The sequence below is a fragment of the Paramacrobiotus metropolitanus genome, unplaced genomic scaffold, assembly GCF_019649055.1.
Source record: "Paramacrobiotus metropolitanus isolate TYO unplaced genomic scaffold, Prichtersi_v1.0 Parri_scaffold0000054, whole genome shotgun sequence".
NCBI lineage: Eukaryota > Metazoa > Tardigrada > Eutardigrada > Parachela > Macrobiotidae > Paramacrobiotus > Paramacrobiotus metropolitanus.
This window is the reverse complement of record NW_026570274.1, coordinates 172,375-188,180: the sequence shown is the minus strand read 5'-3', so window position 1 is coordinate 188,180 and position 15,806 is coordinate 172,375. Positions and strand designations below refer to the sequence as shown.

General features: G+C 43.9%; 3 protein-coding genes across 3 annotated transcripts; all 3 read right to left on the bottom strand.

Annotated features, from left to right (window-relative positions):
• Window positions 1-868: 868 nt before the first annotated feature.
• On the bottom strand, window positions 869-2,216 carry LOC129592617 (atrial natriuretic peptide receptor 1-like). The gene is made up of 5 exons (XM_055488692.1): window positions 2,176-2,216; window positions 2,000-2,080; window positions 1,767-1,934; window positions 1,164-1,343; window positions 869-1,030 (listed from the first exon to the last, which is right to left on the bottom strand). The coding sequence occupies exons 1-5, from the start codon at window positions 2,197-2,199 to the stop codon at window positions 869-871; spliced, it is 615 nt and encodes a 204-aa protein (XP_055344667.1). The 5' UTR covers window positions 2,200-2,216.
• Window positions 2,217-5,842: 3,626 nt separating this feature from the next.
• On the bottom strand, window positions 5,843-7,201 carry LOC129592616 (receptor-type guanylate cyclase gcy-22-like). The gene is made up of 4 exons (XM_055488691.1): window positions 7,066-7,201; window positions 6,672-7,005; window positions 6,391-6,610; window positions 5,843-5,911 (listed from the first exon to the last, which is right to left on the bottom strand). The coding sequence occupies exons 1-4, from the start codon at window positions 7,199-7,201 to the stop codon at window positions 5,843-5,845; spliced, it is 759 nt and encodes a 252-aa protein (XP_055344666.1).
• Window positions 7,202-12,974: 5,773 nt separating this feature from the next.
• LOC129592615 (uncharacterized) lies at window positions 12,975-14,373 on the bottom strand. The gene is made up of 3 exons (XM_055488689.1): window positions 14,284-14,373; window positions 13,518-13,791; window positions 12,975-13,264 (listed from the first exon to the last, which is right to left on the bottom strand). The coding sequence occupies exons 1-3, from the start codon at window positions 14,371-14,373 to the stop codon at window positions 12,975-12,977; spliced, it is 654 nt and encodes a 217-aa protein (XP_055344664.1).
• Between the last annotated feature and the right edge of the window lie 1,433 nt (window positions 14,374-15,806).

Genomic DNA, 15,806 nt, shown 5'->3' with positions numbered 1-15,806 from the left:
TAACCGACTGACATGAAACGGAAACCGCGTCACAAGTTATCTTTGGAACAGCAAAGAACGACGAAGCGTTGGAATGGAAATGTGACAGCGGCTTCAGATCCTCAATCTCCACTTCCCACCATGGAGTGAGCAGAAGCTTACCTTCATCTTTCAATCTGACATATCTGTTTAAAAAAACGAATTCGTACTTGCGGTCATATCATGACACTCGAATATAGTGAATACTACTATGGTAGATGGCATCGCTTTCAACTGTGCGTAGAAAAAAATTGATGTTACAAGTTTTACTCTCTTGAAGTCTCTTCTGTAAGGAGATGCATAATCCATTTAATAAATAAAAAGATCCTTAAGTAAGGAAATTCTCAAGATTACCTCCAGCGAGCAACTCCGAACATTGCTGCAATAATGAAAATGCCTAGTAAGGTCGCCGCAGTAATGTACGTTGTCATCATTGTACCTGGAATTTTGCAAACACTATATTGCAAACAAGAATTGAAAATATTAGTCCGTTACATGCCGTGACGGTTTATCTGTTTGCCTTTCTAACCGTCAAAACCAAAGTTCATTCGAGATAAGCGCGAGAGCACGGATTGGCTATATGAAATATAGCACACCCACAACTTTGTAAACGTTGTGCCGGAATGAAAACCTACTCCCGAGTAGCTTTTTGTTTCGGCACTGCACGCATCATAGATGCCAGCTTGCTCCACTTAGATGTCCAGTAGGTGTTTTCACTTTGCGTTCACAGATGCCGTCATAACAGTTCATGTGTTATCACGGTAGTGGTTGTTGTGCGTTATCTCAATGGACTTTGATTCTGACACTTTTCTCAGCACCTTTTAAAAAGTCAGCGCTATGTAACGGACTATTATCTACTATCCTCACCAGTATGCCAACATATGGGTTTGTTATTCAAATAGCCACACGCCGGTTCATTGAGTGGAGGAAATTCAGCGCCCACAGAAGCCCACTTTGTTAAATTGACGACCTCCACTAAGATTTCGCTCATACCCGTTCTGGTTAAAAATGGCTGGAAAAATTAAAGTGGATACTTTATACGAGACTGGATATACATAGATTACGGATATATTTAACTGGACCAATTTAATATCTCCGTGTTCTATACAGAATACTTTGATTACTCAGGAAACATATTGTTTTACTGTGCGTATTCCGGTAGAGTTAAAGTAGGTGACAACGAAGTCGGTACGCCGTTGTCCAGTGTTGTCGATGTACATTTTGCCGTATTCATCAGAATAACTTCGATTCAGGAAAAGGCGTGCTAAAGCTTTGCCGTCTTGGTAATTTACTTCCTCTCCTCGTGACAGCGATTCGTTAATAAACTGTTAAACGAAATGCCTGTAAACCGTTATTCCGATTGAGTAGCTCCTACCACAGCTAAACATTAGTAATTTCGGAGTGCGGGGGGATTGCTAATTGTTACTAAGCAGCGCACACATCACGTACGTTCAGTTTAGCAACCATCGACTAAAGCTGTACGTAGTTAAGGGGCTTTGCACAATAAACGTTTTACAATTTTCTTACCGCTGCGATAGCGCAAATTGCCCAATAACTAGTGATGAGATTTGGAAAGCTCTACAAAGTAAATTATTATTATTCCGTAAAACGGTACTCAAATTCGGCAAAACAGTTAAATCGGTAATACTGTTTACGTTGTCAAAATTTAATGTAAGAACGTACGGGAGATCTCTTACGTGCATTCAAACGTTGTGCATACTTTGTAGTTCGGCATTTACTCTTATTACTTTGCAGTAGATCCATTCAGTCTCATTCACCTGATCGGTAATGTTGTACGTGAAATTATATTCTCGTGCCGAACGACGAATAAATTCCATCCCGAGATCAAAATTGGGAGCCATATCAACGTTTTTTGGCTGAACGAGAAGAAGTGACTGATAAGCGCGGAAGGCAGTCTAGACAACCGCAACAGTCACTAGTCAACAATAGCCACCCGTAAGCCTTTTAAAAGGTACTTTACCGAATCGTTATCATCGTTGTACTTCCAGTTAAAGTCGCCGAGGATTCGTTTGTTTCGCATGGTTTCCATACCCAAATACACCTGCAAGTAGTTACTTACGCATATTATGCTTCTCATAAATTGACTTTGAACCGCGTTAATTTACGGAGCACTAAACTTGTGATTCGATTGCTTACATATTCGCCATTTGTCATGCCCATATTTTCTGCTGTTATCTGAAAACAGTCTTTTGAGTCAACCAGAGTTTCTTAGTTTGCTGAATCTGTTACCAAAAGTTCACGTAGAAATACGGCGCGGCCGAAAAATAAAACCACTGCAACCCGAAATGAAGTATAATTAACGGGAAATGTTGAGGGTGGATACGGGAACCTTAATTTACAACAGAACAGAGATATGATATGGAATGCAGCAAATGGCACCAACCGCGGCACACTGCCGAAACATCTTTTAAAATCGACCCGAATGCTCCGAAAGGGACTGTAGGATCTTTCGTGGATATGCGTTGAACAAAGTACTTGATACTGTCCTGCTTTTTCAGTTCATTCAAGATGAGCGAGGCAACAATCCCAAAGACTGTAGGATCCTCGGGGTCGATAATAAAGAAGACTGTAGTCCAGTGGAATTTATTCAGTATCTGGATATACAGCTGTGCGCACTGGGCCGTGGAAAAATCGTTAATAGCCACCCAAGTGGGATTCGTTTTACGGTCACTTATTTGTGGAGTAGTTGCCATCCTGCAAAAACCGTCATTAATATTGCTCCAGGATGTAGACCAGGACGTGCTGATTAAAGAAACATTTACGTTGACATCCACAAGGTGTTCCACTGTCGCATAAAATAAGGGAGTTCGGTCATTTCCAAGCCGGCTGTAACCGTCATAACGGTTGGTAAAAGCAATCGGAAACAATATATCACCACAATGTTCCGTACAGCCATTGATTTTTTTCTGTATGACAATATACTTGCCCGAGTTGTCTCATGTCTTGTTGCTACAATTGTGACCGCTAATTGCAGATTTTTCTGTTACGTATACGATACAGATTTAGTTTTAAGATAATTTGTTTAGGAGACGCTCCGTACTTTCTTAATACCGTTTACAAGCAATGTCATAGAAAGTGTCATTTGCGAATGCTGCTACATACTACAGACTGAACGCCTTACCGGGGTTTGTGTAGATTGTGATGTCGCTCTCTTGTCGCTTAGTGTAATGCCATTCTGAAACAAGCCCCACAGCAACGTCTCCCATGTCCAGTGGTTTCAGACCCGGACGGATCGGTGGATACAGCATATTCAGTTTAAACTGCATTATTCCCGTGTATTTCTGTTGTGCATGTTCCGTACCAACGGATAGTGCCGGACCGATGTACGGAAATACACCATAACTGCTCAACGGCAGCAGACGGCCGACCGCCACAAAACTGAGGTTTAGAATCGCATTTACTCTTAATGCACACCCAACAAGAAGCAAAAACGCTGCACTCTGAAGCATTATGCCTTAGACAAACTTTTAGCGTAATAACCACTGAGAGCCTTACTGGTTCGAAAAACGACAAACAAAATAATAATTGTGCATAAAAACAAGCACAACGTAACGTATATCATGTCAGTAAGTGATCTAATTTTCCTGAATGCAGTCGCGCTGCAGACTTTATATGGGTCAGGCGACCTTTAGTTTACTGACATATGGCCATGGCATTTTAATCAGAAAATAACCGCGGGAGATTCGTTAATACGTTAAGACAACAGTTAACCTTTACTTTTGAGTATCGATTACTCCTTGACTGCAAAACAGAAACGTTCTAAAATCAGGAAACTTATTGTCGACTAGAAAAAAATATCCACAAGAAAACGGCATGACACCACGCTTATGATGGAAAACATGAAGCAGTTCAGAATAGGTAACCTTAGAAGGTTTTATACATAGAAGTATACATACCGCAAAAACTACTGCAGTAAATTGATTGTGTCACTTTAAGGATGCCTTGAAGGTCATGATCAGCATCGCTCGGGCATACAGCAACTTCGGTTTTTATGCATTACTCATAAACTGCTTTAAATATAAAGCACGCCGATGGTACGGCGCGGCGCAGTAAAACATATGGCGGGGTCAATAATTTAGGCGAAACATTTTCAGATCGCAATCTTTTTCCGCCCACCTAATGTCCCGGACCTATCCTCTCGTTGCGGTCACGGAATATCAGCCTCAAGCAGTGTCTCTGTTTATGCAGCGTATTTGTAGAGCACTTCGTCAAAAGGGGAAAACAGGAAATATTGTTTGTGTACTGCTGCGTTACTGGAGAGTCGGAGATTGTAACTGGGCAATGTGCATTCCAACGGCGAAAGGCCCAAAATATCCTGCCAGTGAACATATGGCTTTACCAAAACCGAATTGATAACGGCATCGACTTCCACTATTTAACGAGAAAGATTTCCTCAGAAATCTGTTTATAACGGCGCGTGGCCGTTTCCCAGAGACATGGATAATGACCACCCAGTCTGCATCTGACCACCTGGAGAAAGACAAAAGGCAGCCACTGCAGTAATTGCATGCTAACTGCTACTGACTTGTTGTGGACGGTTGCGGTGTCTTTGTATGTGGAAGAGAAAAGAAGTGTGCGGTTAGTACAGAGTATATAAAGCATTTGCAGAACAGAATGTACAGTTAGTTGACTTTCGTTTTCTCCCGCCCGCCGCTTCTCTTATTTCGGTGGAAGGAGCTCAGTGTGTTGAGCTGCTTGTTTGCCCGCCTCTCTTTGAGCGGTTTGTTCCTGTTTTCTGTTGTTTGTTGTTTGTGACGACCGTATGTTTAGCCAGAATGTTGTCTTCGGTGTTCGCCTACGCCCATAAGAAGTAAAGCTTCTGTGCCGAACAGTCGTTCCGGTTTTCTTGCTCACACGACATTCACACGCGGAGACGTTATAGTGGACAGTACTTTCCCCTACATGAATGATGAATGTAAGGCGCATGCTACCTGTGGATCTTTCTTTGTGCGCTCAGACTGCCGACCGTAGCAGGGTGGGCAGGCTCTCGCGCGCACTCGACTCGATTAATTTTTTCGTTGCTGTACAGACCAACGTCTGTACTTTTTCGTTTGTCTATACGTGACCAACGTGTGCAACCGTTAAAAGATCTGAAGCAGTTTTCAACCTGCCGACGTACTGCTTAATATCTGCCGCCGTACGTTTCAATGTACTGACTCTACTGAGCCTCTGCCGTATGCAATCTGAAAATTTAACCCTGTTCAGTTAAACGCGCATGCCATTACGATCCCAAATCTTTTGCGTTTTGCCATCGTACTGCACCTCTGTAGTTTCTGCCGTTTTCTAATTTCTGCGGCACTTCACTCGCTTTACAGTATATGCATTGATGCTGGCATACAAAGTATTAGCTAGCGTCACATCGACACATCCACGTAACGTACATTGTCGTACAATACATAATGGAGTTCGAATACATAATGCATTTCGAAAAGCACTTAATACACGGTGGGCATTCAAAAATTCTCAACAACGTCCTGCAGTATGTGGCAGTAGTACCGGGAAGAGCAGTCAGCCTCTGGTCAGCGGTATCAAAGCATGAAATACAGCAGTCATATCTTACCATTAGTGAATGCGTACCAGTGGAATCACTGTGTGTTAACGACCAAAGATATAGCAAAGCTATTATTGGTTAATGTCATCCCTCCTGAGCACTCACTATGGCGAATTTTGTTTTGCTAGTTTCCTTGGATCGCTGCCGGTAAGGATGGATTATTCTCCAACCAGTAGGTGGTCATTTCGCCTCTGCCTTTCACGGTCACATTCCCTCTAAGCGTAATAGCACCATTGTAATCTTCAAATTCCTTCAAAAGTGCTGCGGACACGCCACTGAGATGTATTCTTCCCGGCAATCCATGGCTGCACATTCGCGATGCTACATTAATAGTATCACCAAATCTGTAAACACAATAAATCTTCGACTGCTGCACCAACTACGGCGTATGAAATTACTCGCTACCGCTGTGCGCTATTAAAATAAAAGGTATTATGCCCTACAAGCAGTAACGCGGCCTTTTGATTCCGACGACCCCAGCTGCACACGAACCTAGAAAGAAACGAACTGAATTTTACTTCAGTGTTCAGTTTAAATGAATAACGGCGTCACCTGAATGCATTCCAGTGCTTATACGTAGTTCTTTCGGTAATACGAGCGTTGATTCCAGCTCCAACATTCGCAAAGCGAAATCTGCAATTCGTCGCACTTGTTCTGGACCGATGCGTTCCGGCAGTCCACTTGCAACCTGCAGCGGATCGGAAATATATTACCAAACGGAAAACTATATACTTACGTTTTCAGCACACCGTGACACATGATCGTGGTATTTAGCAAGCCGTTCTACGATTAAGATTTACCAAAACGGAATCCATAACGGATTCGACTTTATAGACCTCCCTAACAACGGACAAGACATCCAGGAAATCTTCCGTTCTGGAAATCAAAGCAAAGATCTCTCCCGGTGATGCAGCGCGTGCAAAATCCCCAAAACCGTCCAATTGGGTGAATAGGATTGTGACGCAGTCGAAGAGTTCGGGATCGACACATTGACCTGTGCGTAGCTTGTCCACGATTTCCCTGTAATAACATTCTTAACTACAGACTTTGTGAGATCAGGATTTACGCTTTATTTGCTTACTTTGGCAGAAACTGCTGTATAAGCACATCGCAGCGTCTCTTGGCGTCTCGCAATGCTCTGGACCGAGCGGTAACTTCGCGCTCCAGTCTGTTGGAATGCTGGCACAATCGCTGATAAATCTTATCAAACAATTTGTATTGGTTCAACTCCGGCGAAAGTAACGGCGACAATTCCTGCAGCTGGGTGCGAAGCTGCTTAATGTTTGGTCGGTCCTCGAGATTGGCGCTTAGGCAGCTATGAATGGCACTAGCCAATTCGGCAATCTCCATGTAATCTACTGTTGAAACCAGGGGATTTTCGTGTTTACTGTCCAGGTTAACAGCAGTCGCCATGCCTACGAATCATATTAGTTTTATGAAAACTTATTCAAACACTAAGTTATTTAACTGATCACCGAACATCTCCTGCATTTTTCGGTACATCGACCCTCCAGTCAATATATCATAAAGGACGAATCCCGAGGAATATATATCCACCGCTTGCAAGGACTTGATACTGAAAGTGCTGTCCCAGTGGTCGATTTCGCCCATCTCTGGGACCAACCAGAAAAACCGTTCCCAGACGGAATACGTTGGGCCATAAGAGTGAATGCGACTATCGACAGCTTCCAGCCCCTTACAAATTCTATCGCAGGCCAGATTCATAAGCTTCAACGTGAAATGCTTATCAATCCAACAGCTGAAAATGCTCAATCGGCCGTGATAACGCATACGGGATTGGTGGACAAAGCTCAATCCCTGTGAAGCACCAGCAATGTAGAAACAGTAGTGCCTGAGCAACAGCTGTGAGAAAAACTTACCTCAAGGAAGTCCATGACAAATGAACTTGTAAATATGAAATCTTTGCCCATGACTTTGCACACTTGTGGCAGGTTGCCTCTCGGCGGACAAGAAAAAATCGCGAATATGTGAAATCTTGAAGCATCCTTCGCGGTTATGCTTAGCCCATAAAAGCGGCACACATTCTGATGCTCTAGTTGCCAATACTGCAACACAACTATTTTGGACTACGGTTCTTTTTTTAAAATAATTTAAGACATTTTGAAAAATTCTCAATAAAGGAACTGCACAGTCTTACATTTCTGAACAGCTTCAGTAAACTGAGCTGACTGGAAAGGTCTTGAAAATTGAAGATCCCATGTCCGTCGGCAATTGGGAAGCACACGACGGCTTTTCCTCGGAATGATACATATCGCATAAGTATTTCCTGTACAGCTTATAATTGTTATATGACATAAGTTCTTTATAGAGTAAATCTGTCCACATACCGTCTTAGCACGAGACAATATGGAAACACCATCATTGTACGGTTTCCCGGGTGCAGCAAAAAACGAGGAGGCGTTCGAGTGGGAAGACGACGGATGCTTCAGCTCGTCCGTATTAACCTGCCACCACGTGCTGTTCAGAAGTTCTTTATCATTTTTCAGTTTCAAATATCTGCAAAAGTATTATTGCGCAGGTTACTGTAGGACAATTATACGTACATTTAAAAATTATTATGTGTACCTCCAACGAAAAATAAAGGCCATCAGAGCAAAAATTACGATTCCCGGAATAGTGAAAATTATGATGAGAACCGGCGAATTTTCAGCTAGAAACGCACGGAGTTGTGACAACAAATACCAAGCTGCAAAACATTCGTGGCCGCATACCTTCCCTTTTCTGCCAACATTTGTTGTTTAAATAGCCACATCTGGGTTCGTTGGGTGGAGGAAAAGTTATATTGAAGTTTGCCCATTCCGTCAAGTTTACTACTTCCATCAGTGACTCGCTGTTTCCAAGTTTCGTTAAAAATGGCTGCAACACGTTCAGCTCTGCCTGAGGGAGCTTCGCATCGAATTTAATCATATAATAGGCTGGCTTACTGTTCGACTTCCGGATGAGTTAAAGTACGTGACGACAAAATCCGTACGCCGTTGTCCAGTGCTGTCAATGTACATGCTACCGTATTCATCGGCATATGTTCGATTAAGAAAAAGGCGCGCTAATGCTCTGCCATCACGGTAATCCACATTTTCCGCCCGCGACAGCGATGCGTTAATGAACTGTAAAAGGAAATAAATCCTTAGAAAGACATAAAGTCAGGCCAAAAAGTAGTCGAAAGATATCCATCGGTCCAGCGTTAAACCAAGACAGCAAGCGCAATACGAATGATTTGAAGGAAAAACTGGGAGCGCCTTAATAACCCATCGTTAACATGCATCTCTATACCGAAGCGGTTGCCAAAATTGCCCAGTAGCTGCTGACCAGATTTGGGAAATTCTGTAAAGGACAATCATGTTCTAGTAAAGGTATTTAAAGGTTCTTCGTTATTTAACATAGCAAATTCAAGGCGTTTTATTTTTTTTTGCGATTATATGCAATTTTGGTCTCGTATCGCTAGAGAGAACACATGTTTTATTTGCCCATTTGCTGCGAAGCAAGTATTTACATACAAACCAATATAACCTTTCTGCAAAACTATCACCTGATCGGATATATTATAGTTCAGGTTGTAGTCTTGTGCCGAACGACGTATGAATTCCGTTCCTAATTGAATATTTGGTGCCATGTCGACGTTTTTTGGTTGAACAATAAATAGCGACTGATATGCGCGGAATGCAATCTAGAAGAGGTAAAAGGATGCGTAAAAGGATGGATTAGTATTCCGAATTCTTCGAATGTATTTTTGCAGTTTTACTTTATCGTTACTGTCGTTATATCGCCAATGAAAGTTGCCACAAAGAGGTATATTGCGCATAACTTCCAGAGCTGTGTACACCTATAGAATTTGCAGGCAAAAATTCACTGTAAGGGCCATCCATATGCAATATGAATACTACAGCTCCGTATGGTCTAAGGATGAGTTTCTTACGTATTCTCCGTTTGTCATGCCCATATTTGCGGCCGTTATCTGCGAGCAATAAAACCGATTATCATTTCGCATTACAGTTGTTAGGAATAAGTAAACTTCTGGAAACACTTGATACCAAGAGCTCCCGTAAAAATACCGCATGGCCGAAGAATAAAACAACTAAAAAGACCGCAACGTTTTATCGTACAGACAACGGTCTGATGCAGGCAATAACACATACCGCGACTGACTCCAGCAACATCTCGCAGGATCGAATCAAATGCCCCGAAAGAAGTACGGGGGCCTTTTGTTGATATCCATTGAGCGAAATGCTTAATAGCGGATTGCCTTTGAAGTTCTTTCAGAAGTAGGGAAGCCACGGTGGAAAAGACAGACGGTTCTCCTGGATCGATGATCAGAAACACTGTGGTCCAATTGTACTTTAGCAGGATTTGGATGTACAGCTCAGCGCACTGGGATGTGGAGAGGTCGTTCACAGCGATCCATGTCGGGTTTGTGAGGCGATTGCTAATGTGCGAGGCGGCGGACAATCTGTAAAGCGCTAGTACGAATTTTCGTTTCGAGCCAGCGGTTGTGCAGCATGAAGTCCAGCGTACGTTGATATCCACAATGTGTTCCACTGCCTCATAAAACTTGGGATTTCTGTGGCTTCGATGCCGCCTAAGACAGTTCAAACTTAAAAAATTGGTACAAATCTGATTTTTGACCTTTTGTCGTCATAGGCAGTTAAGAATCGGTGATCGGTTTTTGTAGGTTATGATTTAGTAAGTGCTAACAAGTATGTAATACCTATATGTTGTTGAGAAAGCGCGTCTGTAATAATGTAATCAGGAATTCATTGTAGACCTTGCGTAAAGCCGTACCAGTATTTGTGTAGATAGTAATATCGCTCTCCTTGCGCTTGGTATAGTGCCAATCAGCTGCCAACCCCACAACAACGTCTTTCAAGTCCAGTGGCCCGGAAGCAGAACTTACCGGTGGATGCACAAAGTCCAACGTAAACCGCATGCTTTCAGCGTATTTTTGCTGGGCGACTTCCGTACCGATAGATAATGGTGGACCAGTATAAGGAAATGTTCCATAAGCAGTAAACGGTCCCATGCGCCCAAGGGCTACAAAACTGATGTTCAATAGAGAAATGACTGGAGAAACATAATATGCCAGTAGAAGGAGCAGCCTAGATGGGTGCATTTTACGCTTCCCGAAAATTCCCGGCGAGCTGTTTGTGAATATTAAGGTGCGCGCTTCGTGGCAAACTCTTCACGCGCTACAGTTGGTGGGTAGCTTAATCCAGGAAATCATTGTAAAAGATTAATACGGATCATCGCTTATCACTGCGTAATTAAATCGAGATCGATATAATACTAAGTTAAAGCATCACGTGCAAGAAGGTGTTCTGGGTATCCAGAGGAGGGCGCTATCTCTAAACATGTGGATACGTAGCTAAAATGCAGCAAATTGCTTTTGTCTGCGCGTTAATAAGCTTTTATTTCAAAACACAGCCGAGGTCGCCGTTTAGGAAGGGTGTAATCTGTGTGCCGCGGTGCATGAACCATCTTAACGGATAATTGGAACCAATTTATTGTTATAAAATTCCACGAAATAAAAATGCCGCTATATTAAGATACAGCGGCGTTTTGGGGAATGTTTCGTGCAGAAACCAATCGTGTCGATCTATCTGCAATTAACAAATACATTTAATTAATCAGCGCGGTTTACGATACTGATGACAGTTGCGCTTTCTGTGGTAATAAAGGTCGCGGTCTGAATTATACTGGTTTTGTTGTCTTTTCTATCCGTTAGAGTTCCCAATACAGATGCGCACGGTGGTACGAGTAATCCCAAATCCCCGATTATAGCAACATCGCCTTTTACCTCTGACTTTTCCTATCTCTTCGTCTGTTTCGGTATCGAGCGTTCCTTCTGTATCTAAATAAAGGCAAGAAACAGTTAAGTGCCGCTCATTACTCCTGTCTGCAGTTCTTGTCCTGTTCATAACCATTTCAATGTATCATTTGAGCAGCGTCCTAGTTTGGGAGGCCAGTTAATCGATTAAGCACAGACCGTACATTATGCGTAATTTTAGAATACGATATAAAAGCTCAAAGCAAAATTTAGTTATATGGGAACCGCTAGTTTTTGCCGTACGCAGAACATTTCACAAGAACCAGGACAGATACGGCATGTGGGGTGCGAGCCACAACACCGCGTGGAAAATCGGTAGTCCAATAAGGGCATTCCGTCATAAACTAATGTGGATCTAATAGTGGTACAAGAAACCCGCACGGCCACTTGCCCCGACCGTAGTACCTGTAAGAGTTCGTCAGTGTCTGTTACATTTTACAGGTTGACTTAAAGTATCCCGATAACTCCTGCTACATGTTAAGACGAGAAGCGGCCAGCGAAAGCACAGGCGGTTCCTCGACAGTAACGTTATCCCAGAAGTGTACTTCCCATTCCAAGTTCCATTTCGAAGTTTGTTCCTTCAGACATTTGGCTGATAGAACTTGATTAATAAGCGACATACTGACCAGCCTGTAAACAAGAACATTTCATGGTAATGACTTACTCCATGGGGGCAACTCTGTTAAAACTGAGAAGTACGGTAGAAGAATGATGCAAGCGGGCCATACATATAAGGCACACGATCTGTTGGAATACGGCAAATTGTTTTCCTATACCGCGTACCTATGTTTGTTCATACTGTATCTTTAATAAGATTAAGGGTGGCATAAATTCGTGAACTGATTGGAAAAACACGTTATGCTGTTTTTCCCAAACAACGTTTTAGTTTGGCTGTCATTAAGGGTGGCATGTATATATATATATATATATATATATATATATATATATATATATATATATATATATATATATATATATATATATATATATATATATATATATATATATATATATATATATATATATATATATATATATATATATATATATATATATATATATATATATATATATATATATATATATATATATATATATATATATATATATATATATATATATATATGTCCCAACGCACATCCTGCAGGAGGAGCGTAGCGGATGCGTCGAATGTGGTTGGCAATGGTGATGTCAGTTCCGAAGCACGGAGGAGGAAATGCTGAGCCATCGTGAAAGCGGCCCAAACCATGTGTTGGTCGTAGCAGGTAGGAGCGGCTAAATGCAGTCGGGTGGACAAGCGTTGCAGGAGGTCAGGTGTTATTGGCAGTCGTTGATCTGGTTTTCTGCTGCTTAAGCGACGGGTGCCCTCCACAATCTGCTTCAGCCTGGGATTCGTTGTTGGATCGGTCAGCTGCTGCGACAGGTGGCGCCGTGCTATAGCTGACAGGTACACTGTGATTGTGGATGGTGAACACTTCCGGTTGAACAGGTGCGCTACGTATTCTTCGACTGTCTGCGGAGTGGCTGGCCATGGACATTTCGCAGTCATTCTGCAGAATAGCTCGAAACTGCGCTCTCCATTAGCATAAGCTCTCCGGGTAGAAGGTGCCACTCCGGCTGCAAAGAGGTCACCGGCGCTGACAGCGGTATGGGTGGTTCTTCCCCCGTTAGAAACGGTCGTAACCGGGCAAGCAGATCCGGTGGTGTTGTGCCATTTCCGTCGGCTGTAGGGTGCAGCTCCCGAAAGCGTTGTGTCTGAAACCGTGACAGCGCATCAGCAATGTTATTAATCACGCCGGCTATGTGTGTGATTTTGATGACAAAGTTGCACTGAGCTGTAATAAAGTGAATTCTGCGCAGAATTTCCATTACGGCTGGGTTTCGACATTTACTTGCTGACCATGCTTGGACCGTCCCTGTATTGTCACTGTAAATTAATATCCGTTTACCGTACAACTGATGACCCCATATGGCGCAGGCAACATATATAGGATACATCTCAAGGAATGTAATGGGGGGGGTTTAATTCAGTAAGCCACGCTGACCATAGTCCCTGAAACCACCCGTTTCTAAAAACCCCGCCGTAACCAATCGAACCTGCTGCGTCGGTATACAAATGCAATGTACTTGCCGGCTCCCACTGCGGGTGTACAAACCCGGTGGTTCCATTCCATAGAGGCAAAAATTCCCTCCACCATGCAATGTCACGTCGAAACCCGTCAGTTAACGCGATCTTATAGTGCAACCGATCAACTTTGCAACTTAATTCAATCATGCGCCTCAAGAATATTCGGCTTGCCGGGATACACTTTGTAACAAACGACAGCTTGCCAATTAGACTCAAAATTTCCCGCTTTGTGCACTGTTTACAAGCTGCAAAGTTATTTAGGAGCGCTGTTAACTCTAGCAGCCTGTCGTGCGATACTGACAATGTGAAGCTGTTACTGTCGATGACCACGCCAAGAAACTCAACCACTGTAGCCGGTCCCACTAACTTTTTGTCGTTAATCGGCACACCAAGATACGAACAAACTGCTTGCACTTGCTTTACCATCCGCTCGCACGCTGTACTTTCCGGTTTTCCACACATGAAAAAATCATCGAGAAAATGTAGGAATGCGTCGGTGCCCGTACACGTTTTAAAAATCCACTCTAGTACACCAGCGAATTTATCAAAGAGATATTGACCCGACCGAAGACCAAAAGAAATTACTGTATCGTAGTAAAAGTTTCCCTCCCATTGATAGCCTAACAAATGCCAGTCCTCCCGCCTAACCGGTAAGATTCTGAAGGCACTTTCGACGTCGATTTTAGCCATAAGCGAGCCCCTTCCCTGCCGCATTACCATTTTTACCGCATCATCCACACCTACATATTTTAAAGAGTACTTATCTTTTTGGATGTAGTCGCTGACACTGCATCCAAACGGCTGCGACAGATCCATGATGACGCGGTGTCCTAAAGGCCGTTTTGGACGCATTCCGAGTGAGTTGGTGACAAAATCTAGAAAAGGCTCAGTACGAAACGGGCCTCTTGCGTGGTTTGCCTGCACTTCTTTGGCGATCATCGACGCTATAACATGTGGGTCATCAAGTGCAGAGCGAGCATTGCTGGTGAAACGCCGAAACTGTGGGCCGACGTAGCCGACCGCGAAACCAAACCTAAAGCCTTGCAAGAGGAAACAAACAGTTTCGCGATCATTATTGTGTACCAGTAGCTCAGCGAGTCTCTCGACGGAAACCGGTGTGGTCACTGCCGGGTTTTGCATTGTGACCGTTGCCAAGCTTGTGCTGAGCTGCATCGTGTTCGGCGATGGTGTGGTCGGTGGAGCGGCATATTCCGCACTTGTGGCTGTAGGGGCAGTTAGCTCCTCTGGTGCATCTCCCGTTATTCCAGTTCCTGCACAGGTCTGGCGGGATGTGTCGAAAGGGCCGATCCGCCTTGATCTCCTGTCGACCTTGTGCTGAGAACTGGAGCTTCCTGGGACAGTCCTGCTCAGTGTGGTCCGCGATCACGCACTCGCGGCATAGCTGGAGGTTTGCGCGATGTGGGAGTCGAGCGACGCAGCGGTCCAGTAAGTTGCGGTCGAGCCGGTACCAGTCGTCGTGGTTTGTGTCGCGGGTGCGGCCGGCACGGAAGGTTTTATCGTATTCTAGCCACACTGCCACCGTATACGTGCCCTCCAGGTCGGTGATGGTAGCCTGGTATGAGTCTAACGGATCCCTAAGCTCAGGATGGTAATGACTACGTACACGACGAAACACGATGAACGCTTCACACCACAATGTAAAGGATGTAATGGTGATCTTTCGCGGTTTAGAATCAGACAGTACAAAATTACTATCTCTGATCTCGATCTTAGCTTCGCCCTGGATTGGTGACATAATGCTATTCGCCCGCAACAGCTTGTCTAAATCAACGTTAACCGTAAGGTCATAAAGTTCTTCCAGACATTTATCACTAACAAGGGGAAACCCAGCCGGCAGTGGTGGTGGTTTCTTACTGTTTGTGGCTCCTGTGCTTGTGCCCGCGGACGTCGATGGTGATAGATCGTTGACCTTTTGTGTCAGCTGGGTGAGGTGATTCTGCTGGGAGAGCATCAACTGAATAAGCATGCCGGTTTCCGTTGGCTGGGACTGGACGGCCGTTGGAGGCGTGGAAGGACCCGGTAGAAGCTGTACCTCTGGGTTCCTCTGTGCCAGCAGTGACTCCAAATGCTGTCTGGCCGCGGTAACCTGGGCATCGATGCTGACTGTGCTTCCCGTGCTTACCGTGGCGTTGCTGTTAGCAGGACATTCGCCCGAGTTGGGAATCATCTGCGCCCGTGGACGTCCCCTTGCTGGTCGCTTTGCCGGTGGTTGGGGAGCGTTGGCGTTG

What these genes read in the sequence shown, in the direction of transcription:
- LOC129592615 (XM_055488689.1), bottom strand. Translation starts at nt 14,373, where the DNA reads ATGGATCTGTCGCAGCCGTTTGGATGCAGTGTCAGCGACTACATCCAA. An exon ending in ATGTAGGTGTGGATGATGCG is followed by an intron (nt 13,792 to 14,283) that starts GTAAAAATGGTA and finishes GCTTGTAAACAG; the next exon opens with TGCACAAAGCGGGAAATTTT. An exon ending in CGACGCAGCAGGTTCGATTG is followed by an intron (nt 13,265 to 13,517) that starts GTTACGGCGGGG and finishes ACTTTATTACAG; the next exon opens with CTCAGTGCAACTTTGTCATC.
- LOC129592617 (XM_055488692.1), bottom strand. Translation starts at nt 2,199, where the DNA reads ATGGGCATGACAAATGGCGAATAT. An exon ending in GCATGACAAATGGCGAATAT is followed by an intron (nt 2,081 to 2,175) that starts GTAAGCAATCGA and finishes AACTACTTGCAG; the next exon opens with GTGTATTTGGGTATGGAAAC. An exon ending in ACTCTACCGGAATACGCACA is followed by an intron (nt 1,031 to 1,163) that starts GTAAAACAATAT and finishes TAATTTTTCCAG; the next exon opens with CCATTTTTAACCAGAACGGG.
- LOC129592616 (XM_055488691.1), bottom strand. Translation starts at nt 7,201, where the DNA reads ATGGGCGAAATCGACCACTGGGACAGCACTTTCAGTATCAAGTCCTTG. An exon ending in AAAAATGCAGGAGATGTTCG is followed by an intron (nt 7,006 to 7,065) that starts GTGATCAGTTAA and finishes TATGATTCGTAG; the next exon opens with GCATGGCGACTGCTGTTAAC. An exon ending in CCGTTATGGATTCCGTTTTG is followed by an intron (nt 5,912 to 6,390) that starts GTAAATCTTAAT and finishes CTATTAATGTAG; the next exon opens with CATCGCGAATGTGCAGCCAT.